This window comes from Protobothrops mucrosquamatus, unplaced genomic scaffold (genome assembly GCF_001527695.2).
Source record: "Protobothrops mucrosquamatus isolate PMUCROS unplaced genomic scaffold, P.Mucros_1.0 scaffold5213, whole genome shotgun sequence".
Lineage (NCBI taxonomy): Eukaryota > Metazoa > Chordata > Lepidosauria > Squamata > Viperidae > Protobothrops > Protobothrops mucrosquamatus.
The window spans coordinates 31,276-42,487 of NW_015391081.1; the positions used below are offsets into that span (position 1 = coordinate 31,276).

General features: G+C 36.7%; 1 protein-coding gene across 1 annotated transcript in view; it reads left to right on the forward strand.

Moving 5' to 3' along the window:
* The window catches only part of DOCK10 (dedicator of cytokinesis 10), a gene marked incomplete at its 5' end in the record, with an annotated part of 55,432 nt that overhangs the window by 29,492 nt on the left and 14,728 nt on the right, over positions 1 to 11,212 (forward strand). The window contains 10 exons of the mRNA XM_029286826.1: positions 74 to 80; positions 167 to 349; positions 1,661 to 1,771; positions 2,434 to 2,649; positions 5,092 to 5,149; positions 5,499 to 5,597; positions 6,543 to 6,649; positions 6,832 to 6,954; positions 9,201 to 9,314; positions 10,415 to 10,420. Coding sequence (XP_029142659.1) covers positions 74 to 80; positions 167 to 349; positions 1,661 to 1,771; positions 2,434 to 2,649; positions 5,092 to 5,149; positions 5,499 to 5,597; positions 6,543 to 6,649; positions 6,832 to 6,954; positions 9,201 to 9,314; positions 10,415 to 10,420 — 1,024 coding nt within the window. The remainder of the gene's footprint in view (positions 1 to 73; positions 81 to 166; positions 350 to 1,660; positions 1,772 to 2,433; positions 2,650 to 5,091; positions 5,150 to 5,498; positions 5,598 to 6,542; positions 6,650 to 6,831; positions 6,955 to 9,200; positions 9,315 to 10,414; positions 10,421 to 11,212) is intronic.

Sequence of the window (11,212 nt, forward strand, 5' to 3'; positions counted from 1 at the left end):
GTCCCTTACAAGTTATATATTCTAGTTTTAAAGATGTATAGCTTCATCAAGAATGAATTCTCTTGCTGTGTAGCCAGTTTGTAAAAGTGTAAGATTGTGATAACTTCTACTATGAGGAAATGTGCACAAGAAAAGTGTATTGATGCTTTTGTTTTGTTTTTTATAGTTTCCATCAGCATTCTTCCAAGGGCAAGCTGACTTGTGTGGCTCATTTTGTTATGAGATTCTTAAGTGTTGTAATCACAGATCACAGTCAACACAGATGGAAGCCTCTGCTCTGCTTTATTTTTTCATGAGAAAGAACTTTGAATTTAATAAGCAAAAGTCAATAGTAAGGTCCCATTTGCAGGTAAGAAAATATTACTGTGGAAACACTGTGGAACAATTATTGCCTGAAATTTCTCATGATGTTATAGTGTTACTGCATTTATTCATTTGAGAAATGGAGCAAAGTATATTTGCAGATCACAGAATGCTCTTGTCCGGGGATGTCAAACTGCCGGCCCATGGGCCGGAAGCGTCATGAAGAAACCGCGCCCACCCCATTGCCGGCAATGGGGAAAAAGTTCTGATACGTCACACGACATCACGTGACGTCGCGAGTTTGACATGTTTGCTCTTGTCTGTTTTATTCCATTCTTACTTTAAATTTTATTTTAGATTGTTAGATGCTCAGAATGATGATGCTAACATAATGACTATAAAAACTACAGTAATAACAATGGCTTCAATATTCTTTTGCTATCTCAAGCTTGATATTCTATAGAAATATCTTAAGGTTTCCAGGTCCTCAGCCTTAAGATACAGAATTACTTTGGAAATGCAACTCATAGGACAGTGATGGCGAACCTTTTAGAGACCAAGTGCCCAAACTGCAACCCAAAACCCACTTATGCATCGTTGGGTGCTGGGTGGGTGTGGCCCATTGGCTGGGTGTGGCCCATTGGATGGGCATGTCTGCGGTGGTAACGGCAGACTGGGTGGGACTAAAAAGTTCAATCAATCAATTCCAACTTTGCAAGATCTTTTTTTTTCCCGCGGGAAATTAAAATTGACTGATTGATTGAACACTTTTTTTTTTGCACATGGCAGCGGAGGCCTAAAGCGAAAAGGTTTTATAAAACCCAGCTGAAGGCCTAGGACTGGGGCAACGGCGCGCGTGCCCACAGAGAGGGCTCTGAGTGCCACCTCTGGCACCCGTGCCATAGGTTCGCCACCACTGTCATAGGACAAAATATTTTCCTTCCTATTGAAATACTGTTTAGCAGAATGTATATATTCATTCATAACTATTCATAACTAATAGTGGGACTCCTACAGGCAAAAAATGTTATCCGATTCATTTTTGTAAAAAAATTGCTTACCAAAATTTAAATTTCTTCATGTTTAATATAGAAAGATTTTAATTATTATTACTATTTATTTTATTCTTACACTACACATATTCTTAAGAGAAGGATAAGAATTAAACAATTAATGTGAGAAAAAGGGGAAACTGCTAAAAACAATCTAATGCCAGTTACTAGTTTTCTCCTTGAGCACAAACAGAGATTGAGAAAACAATCATTGTCTAATACATTTTGCTGGTGGTTCTTCTGAGAAGCAAGTTTCTCAGCTTGGTGATCTGTCTTCATATTCTCTTTTCTTGTCATCACTTCAGCTCATCAAGGCTGTAAGCCAACTGATTGCAGATGCAGGAATTGGAGGTTCTCGATTTCAGCATTCTCTGGCAATTACAAATAATTTTGCTAATGGAGACAAACAGATGAAAGTAATTTATATATTTATTTATTTATTTAAGTTGTTTATTTGTTTATAGTAATTTTTTTTGCATTCTTATGAAAATGGATATTTCCCCAGTAGTGACTTGTAGTGTCTTTAAGAATCAGTCCGCCATCTTTGAGTTATATGAAGCTCATCCTCATTATTTCTCTATCAACATAATGAAGGTTGGATAGCCATAGGGGAAAAAAAAGTTACTGGGGATCTTGTCTAAAGGTGGGTGGATCCCAAAGTATTTTTTTCTTTGTTGCTATCTCAGATGTTTTGCCAAATTGGAATATGTGTTACAATATGATAATTGTTGGAAAATGTATTATATATCAATTCATATGTCATTAAAAACATACTAGTGATAATAACTCTCTCAAGACCCAAGTTTGACATGCTAAAGAAATATCTATTGCAACCATGTTCAAACATGATAAGCCTTTGATTTCCATCACAAATACTGAAAAAAAAAGTTCAGTGAAAGAAAAGTTATTTGATTATGGATAGCTAGGAAGAGGAAACAGCAAACAATGTATTATGACATTGTTATGATGCATGCAATAGTTGTATTTATCAGGTATCTGACTTATTCCAAATAGATGTCATTTAACATGATAATAGAGATTTTGTGAACTTAAATTCCCTTATTCCTCTTTCCAAAAGAACAGTAACTTCCCAGCAGAAGTGAAAGACTTGACCAAACGCATAAGAACAGTTTTAATGGCTACGGCTCAAATGAAGGAACATGAGAAGGATCCTGAGATGCTGGTGGACTTACAGTACAGCTTGGCAAATTCATATGCAAGTACACCTGAATTACGTAGGACCTGGTTGGAGAGTATGGCCAAAATTCATGCAAGAAATGGAGACTTATCTGAGGTACTCATCTGAAACTGATAAATTATTTTGCAATTTTAAAGGGCTTGAAATAAACCCTAAAGAACAAGAATTCAATATCACCTTTCTGTTTCAACCAAGCATGATATTTGAGGAACAACTTTAAGCAACTTTGTATCCTAAAGCAGGGTATTTTCTAAAAATTGTACCCAAATACATATTTGTGGGTTTGCATTCAAAACAGGGAACCATTTAATCAGTAGCGGAATTCAGGAGATTATTAAATTCAGGCACTATGTTAATTTTCAGTGTAGTTGTCTTGGTACCCCAGCATTAAACAAATCTTAAGCTCGTTCTACAATTTCTTTTTATACAGGAGTATGATTTTGTCATAATCCATTAGTAGCTTTAATGATAATGTGGACAGCAGGAAAATATGACCTAATACTCTACATGTTCTCTGTTTTTCATAAGAAATAGCAATCAAAATACCAGGGTATCCTATATAACTTGTGACCTAGAATGCAGTTGTCATAACAGCCATGATGACCTTCCAGTGTCTAACATTTCTTTAATTATCAGTATTTTATTCTAAGAACTTTTATGAGATGTCTATTAGGACTTGTCTTGTGTACTGAATCAAGAAGAGTAGATATAAAATTCAATGTAGAGAAAAATAAAGTTTATACTTAGGTAGGAAAAATCAAAGGTACAAGTACAGTTTGGATGAGACCTGGCTTAAAAACAGTAACTATGAGAGGGACCTTGGAGTCCTACTGGACGATCACTTAACCATGAGTCAGCAGTGTGCAGCAGCAGCCAAAAAAGCTAATACAATCCTGGGTTGTATAAACAGAGGCATAGAATCAAGATCACATGAAGTATTAGTACCACTTTATAAAACTCTAGTAAGACCACACCTGGAATATGCAGCCAATTTTGGTCACATATCACAAAAAAGATGTTGAGAGTTTGGAAAAAATTCAGAGAAGAGCAACTAAGATGATCAAAGGCCTGGAGAATAAAACATACAAAGAACAGCTACAGGACTTGGGTTTGGCTAGTCTAAAGAAAAGAAGAAATAGGGGAGACATGATAGCAGTATTCCAGTATTTGAGGGGCTGCCACCAAGAAGAGGGGATGACGTTATTCACCAACCCTCCAGAGGGCAGGACAAGAAACAATGGTTGAAAACTGATCAAAGAGAGAAGCAACCTGGAATTAAGGAGAAACTTCCTGACAGTGAGGACAATTAACCAGTGGAACAGCTTGCCTCCAGAAATTGTGGGCGCTCCATCACTGGAGATTTTTAAGAAGAGGCTAGACAGTCACTTGTCTGAGATGGTATAGGTTCTCCTGCTTGAGCAGGGGGCTGGACTAGAAGACCTCCAAGTCCCTTCCAGCTTCTATTCTATTCTATTCTATTCTATTCTATTCTATTCTATTCTATTCTATTCTATTCTAAAATGGGATACATGAATGTCATCTCACACTTCCCATAAAAACAGCAACAAAGAAAGATGTAACTGAGGAACTCCATGGAGACAGACCCACATGAGCATATGCTCTGCTCAGTTTGTGTTTTTATAATGCCCCCATACAACTGCAGAAGATAGTGCATCTAACCTAGCCACGGTGAATGTATAGTGAAATTTCAGAATTAGAATGGAGGAGCGAGAGGAGGGTGGCATGTACCCATTTTAAAAATATCCATATTCTGTAGTGTTGAATACCAGGCTTAGTCTGATTTGGAAACCAATGTGCCAGATACACTGCTTCTCATAATTCTTGGCATTTTCAAACATCATTTTTCACACTAATATATCGATCCAGATGAGCTGGGATCTTTTTGTTGTTATTCTTTTATAAAAACATACTAGTATTTGTGAAGATTAAGAAGATTTGCATCCTGTAACATTTTTAAAAAAATATATTGCTTTTAAAATAATAACAGAAAAAACTAAAGGAATAAAACACAAAGATGTATCCATTATAAAAAATGCATAAGTGCTTTAAAATAAGTGAAAAATACAATAAAAAATAAGATATAGAATATACTCTATGTTGTTACAATAATAATTCTATAGATAATTATCTAATATAAATATTATTTGAGTATGTGTGTGCATGTGTATCGTGTATATAACATGTGACCATCGTGCTTTTTTTTAACTCACTGTATTTTGTATAAATGTCCCATATTTCCTTATATTTATCCATGCAAAGTCTACTTCAATAGGCAATCAATTCACAGGTAGCAAGTTAATCAGAGCTTTAATCCACTGAGTAAATGGGGCCATACATTTATATTTCCACTCTGCAATATCAATCTTTTGCTGTAATAAGGGCAAAAAGACTCCATTTACATTGTCCAATTGTAAAAGGTATAACAGGTATGCAATTCAAGAGAATATTCCCCTCTGAGAATATTAGCTTTTGTTTTACTTCTTTAACATTAAAACTTACCAGCATCTCTATTTGCAGGCTGCAATGTGCTACATCCATATAGCTGCCCTTATTGCTGAATATCTGAAGAGAAAGGGTAAGATACAGCACATTTAAAAGGTTTGATTGGTTTAGAAAAGAGTAAGGAGGGAACAGAAATGATTAAAACCCATTTTATGAAATTTATGAGTTTTTGTATTTATTCTTTAAACTGATTTGACTCTTCTCAGATATTTCCCATTAAGATAGAAAATAGTAAAAATATTTCATGTTGTATAAACATTCCATTTTGCCTAAGAATCAAGTTTCATATATTTGTGTACTATTTTTCTTTTCTTTGAGATGAAAAAAATATTATTGTTCCATACCATGGCTTAGATAAATAAACATGCATGTATTAACACATACAAGTAACCAAATGCTAATAACATTTCACACTACCATAGGTTACTGGAAAATGGAAAAGATTTGTACCTCTCGCCTGTTCCTGGAAGATGCTGAACTCTCTGATAATAATATCTTACTAACAACTCACCTTGGAGGAAGTGAGTGTTCTAACCATGACCATTTATGGGCTGGACAACATTGGAAGAACCCCATTTGTATATATTTAATGAAAGGAGACTTTTCAATAGCCCTGTCCTAAATCTATTGATGCCAGTCAGCTTGGAAAATGGAATTTTCAGTTCCTCCTGGTATCAATTCTCACAGTCAGTGCCCATTGACACTGGTCACTGTAAACAGTGCCCATTGACACTAATCAGTGTTTCTCAACCTTGACAATTTTAAGGCATGTGGACTTCAACTCCCAGAATTCCACAGCCAGCATTGCTGGCTGTGGAATTCTGGGAGTTGAAGTCCACATGCCTTAAAATTGTCAAGGTTGAGAAACACTGCAACAGTGCCATTGAGATTCCAGAGACCTTGCTTGAGAACAGCAAATTCTGCTGTTACATAATAGATTTCCAAACATCTTCCTTTGCTATCATTATTCCTTGAAAAAAATAAGCTTGGGAAAGGCTAGTGAGCTGAAGGTTTCTAATTTAAATCATATTGGGACCAAGTTTTAAAAAATTGTGGCTTCATGTAAATCAGTATCAATACATATTTTAATATGTGTAACCAGACTTAACTTAATGTATTCCATATTTATATATCCTTTATCCTATTGACACATATTTATAAAAAAAAAACTTTTTAAGAACTCTGAGAACACTATACATTTCAGAATCATAAATATTTTAACACATCCTTATCCTTTTGGCTCTCATTGGGAGTTTCTCAAAGAATGCCTTTAGATGAGAAGATTTTTTTGCCAAAATTACCAAATTATAACTACCTAGCTATAAACTACAGTGTTTACAAGAGACTTAATAATATTGATAGTATTTGTAATAAGCTATTATATGTAATGTCTTTGTATTTTTACTACAATTATTTAAATAATTGTTACTGAAACATTGATAAGACTTTTTCTTTTGTTTGAAAAGGCTTGTTTTCTATGGGATGGCCAGCTTTTCTCAATATTACACCAAATATTAAAGAAGAAGGAGCAATGAAAGAAGACTCTGGAATGCAAGATACACCATACAATGAGGTTAGCAATGTTATTCTTCTTAATTGACCTCAGGTATGTTTTCTTCACAGTTTTCAGTAAGTCCTATATCCAGCGGAGCATAGTTAGAATCATAATTACCTTTATTTCTTTTTTAAGACATTGAAATTGCAAAAAAAATCTTATTTTGCATCACAGACTTGATGTTCCTTCTTAACTTGCAGGACATCCTTGTGAAACAGCTGGAATTATGTGTTGACTATCTCTGGAAATGTGAAAGATACGAACTCATTGCTGAAGTAAACAAGCCAGTCATTGCAGTATTTGAGAAACAAAGAGATTTCAAAGTAAGAAATCTTTTTATACTGTGTATACATAGTCTACAACTAAACTGACTTGCTCAACAAAATAAAAAGTGCTTATTGTGTTGTTCATGTGTACCTTTTTAATATGAGACTGCATTATGAATAGATAGATTTCCATATATGTTGTTGCATGAAAAAGGAGTATTAGATACTCTAATTAATGTTTTGAAAAACACAATGTACAGTTATTTATGCAGCTTTTCTCTTTAGAACACACAGGACAAGTAGGAAAATGTGATCTCACTTCCATATACTGTAGATGAAAAATGCAAATTTGATTTGCCATCTCTAATTATTTATTCATTTATTTATTTACTTTATATCCCACCTTTATTATTTTCACAAATAACTCAAGGCATATAACATATCCAGCACACCTTCCTCCTTCTATTTTCCTCATAAGAACAACCCTGTGAGGTGAACTGGGCTGAGAGAGAATGACTGGCCGGCTTTCCTGGTTAAGGCGGGACTTGTACTCATGGTTTCCTGCTTTCCAGGCTAGTGTTTTAATCACTAGACCAAATGGCTCTTTATATATGATTATATATATATAGCGCCACCCCCATAGGGACCGCTTAAGTCCGGGCCCTCCTGACCTCCCCTCCAAGTGGCCACCAGCCCAAAGAGGTCTCTCACGTTGGCGCCTCTGCCTAACAGGGCACGTAACACGGTGGTATTTAGTCACCATCGGCAGCCACGCACATGGGGCAGTGATGGTCGCTCTCTCTCTGCGGTGACTCACGTGGGATGATGGTGGTTGATCTCAGGCAATAAGAACTTACAGGGAAGATGATAGTCAATCTCTACTGACAACAACTTGCCCAGAACGATGTTAATCAGCTTCTGGTGGCAGCAACTTGCCTAAAACAATGGCGATCAGTCTCTGGTGGCAACAACTTGCCCAGAATAGTGGGGGTCAATCTCTGGTGACAGCAACTTGCCTAAAACAATGGCAGCCAGTTTCTGGTGGCAACAACTTGCCCAAGACAATGTTAATTCATCTTTGATGACAACAACTTGCCTAAAACGATGGCAACCAATCTCTGGCACTGGCAGAGGCCTCCCTTGTCCGCTCTCCTTGCCCCTCTCTGACCTCACTCCATGTAATCCCTTTTTATCTCCCCCAGCTGATCCTATAAAGAAAAAATCCCTTACTCCCACTAAAAGACATATGTCAAACTCTTCCCTAACTCTCCCTCTGCCTAACTTACTCCAACGAGGGAAAGGAATTAAACCTCCCCAAACTACCCTCTCTCCCACTCTTCGTCTGGCCTGCCCACAATGAAGGAGAAAGAAACAATAAAACTTCACCTTTCCTGATGCCTCAGTCTCTCTCTCTCTCTCTCTCTCTCTCTCTCTCTCTCTCTCTCTCTCTCTCTCTCTCTCTCTCTCTCTCTCTCTCTCTCTCTCTCTGTGCCTGGCCTGCTTCAAGCAAACAGCTCCGGCAAGCTAGTTCCACTCTCTCTCTCTCTGTGCCTTGCCTGCTTCCGGCAAATGGCTCCAGAAACTACTCTCACCCTCTATCCCCCCCCTGCCTGACCTGCTTCAAGCAAACAGTTCCAGAAACTACTCTCACTCTTTCAATCCCTCCCCCTCTCATCTGGCTTGCCTGTAACGAAGCAAAAAAAGCAAACGCGAAAACCCCAGCTTCTTACTGTCTCTTCAATCAGCTGGCTTAGAATGGCAAGCTCCACCAAGCCTTCTCTCTTCCTCCCTTCTATCTGCTTCCTCCTCCTTTTTCTTCCCTCCTCCGAGCCACTCCATGCCGCCAGACCCATAGCAGCTGCCGGAGCTCCTCATCTTCCTGCCTAATCGGCAGGGCTCCTGCAAAGCCTCTCAACTAGCCCCATTCTCATCCCAACTCTGCTACATATAATTCATACTATAATTATAAATGTGTTTGAACACATGCCTCCTAGATAGTTCCAGATGGAGGACACTTAGCACTACCAATAAAAGCATTCCATATTTATTCTGCCTTCCCTCTTTAACAAATATTTTGTAATATGAGAAAAGATAGAAAAATCACTGAGAAAAAAATAGGAAAATAATACAAATGGAAACTGATACTCTTAAGGTAATCATATGTGCATGTTACATTTGGAAAGTTCCCTTTAATCAGTTGACTCGAAAGCTAGTAGCATTGTTGAGAATAAGTTGGTTACATGAATTGGTTTGAATACCACGTGTTTTTTACTTTAAAATGTACTCTCATTCTATTACTTCAGAGGCTGTCAGAATTGTACTATGACATCCATAGATCCTATCTGAAAGTCGCAGAAGTTGTGAATTCTGAAAAGCGCTTATTTGGACGATACTACCGTGTGGCATTTTATGGCCAAGTAAGTGACTACTGTGGGTGAACTTCCAGCTAAACTACACATTTCCCAATGAATTCTCCTTTTAGAGAGATTGCAGTAAAAAACACATTCCACAGGTGAATATCATAGGGATTGGACTAGTTGACTTGGTATGCTTTCAGTATTGAATATTTATCTATAGTAATATTCATGGAGCAAAATGTAAATTTAGAGTCACATAAAAATAGAAACAAAATATTAGTAGTGGCAATGAGCTGTAAGAATAGCTTTAGAGGTTTCCTCACATTTAGGTTAAGCTTCTACTTTCTGATTTGGCAATGTCCCATTGAAGTGAATAGACCAATGTCTAAATCAATATGCACTAGATCAAGACCTAAGATTATATTATGACAAAGAATTACCACCACCACCCCAATTAGCCACAGTTTTAGATAACAGTTCATATTTATGATTAGTATATTTTGATCTTCTGCAAAAGGTTTGATAGTAAGACACAGAGGAGGTTATCCCAGCTGATATCCCATAATACAAGTTTAAAAGATTTATATTGCCAACGTTATTATATACTATGGCCTGGCAGCTCACAGACAAATTCATTTTTCCTTAAAGCAGAGATCAGAAGGAGCCTCTTCGTTATAACAGCTTGTCATAGTTTGATACTATTGATTATTAAACAAATAAAAGGAAAATGAAGATAAGGCAGTGCAAATATAAAATATATGATGGTATCCAAAATCATCCTTGAAAAAAAGCTGCAAAATAATTGAAGATGTTTTTTCTCCTAATTGATTTGAAATCTATAATCTTTATTAGATATTAGTTTGTGTAGACATTCTAGCTTTGCTTTTTAGTTGGCTTCTGATTCTTGTAGTGCATTGTAGAAGGCTTGCACACTACTCCATATTTCTGCCTACTTATTTTGGTTATAGTATGTGTACATGCTTGCTTCCACAAGACATCAGATGGGACAACAGGCATGTTCTTTGAGGATGAACTTTCCAGGGAAACTTTCCCTCTTTTAAAAAAAAAAAATATGTATGAAATCAGTTCTGAATAATGTTGTCTGCCGATTAGTTTTTAATGCAGAAATCTGCTCTTTTCCTCTTTTGAACTTATTCAAGGCTGTGGTAAGTTATCTATTCTTTTGCATGCTGTTTTGTTTAATTCTTCCTACATCATCCTACTTGTATGATCTTGGTTAACCTTGATTTCTAGCACTTTTTAATATTCACTGTGAGCGATGAAATAACATTGCTTTCACTCATTTATATACTGTGCTGCATCTAGCAAATAATGCTTTTGTTCTGCTTCCTTGAATTATAAAGATGTATCTGTTCCTGTGGCGTTCGTGTACTTGAGGCTTAAATCTGTTCCCATTCTAATGGAAGCAGGTTCAGCTACGTGTTTCTTATCTGAAATGCCCACTGCAAACAGCCTTGCTGCCTATGTCCTGGCAGAACAAGCAAGGTTTCCCAAACTGCGAGGTGCACCTCCCTTGGCAAAGTGCACGGGAGGTGTGAAGAGACTTTTAGTTGTACATTGTTACAACACATTCACCTTTCCCAAAATTTAATTGTATTGTTTTAATTGCTCATTTGCCTCCATTTTGGTGTTTGGATTTTTCAGGGAAGATCTGTACATTAAGACTAAACAGGCAGGTGCAATGGCAAAAAGTGTAGGAACTCCTGTGCTACATTATACTTGCTCTCAGTGACAGTAAAAGTATTTATTTATTTATTTATTTAATTTAATTTATATGCCGCCCTTCTCCCTGCGGGACTCAGGGCGGCGCACAACATATTTAAAACAAAAGCATATATACAATCCCCCCCTGTAAAACCGAATTAAACCAAATTTTAAAGTTGTGTCTTCCAAATTCCTAAAAATGAACCCAGTATAAAATCCTCCCTAGGTCAGGT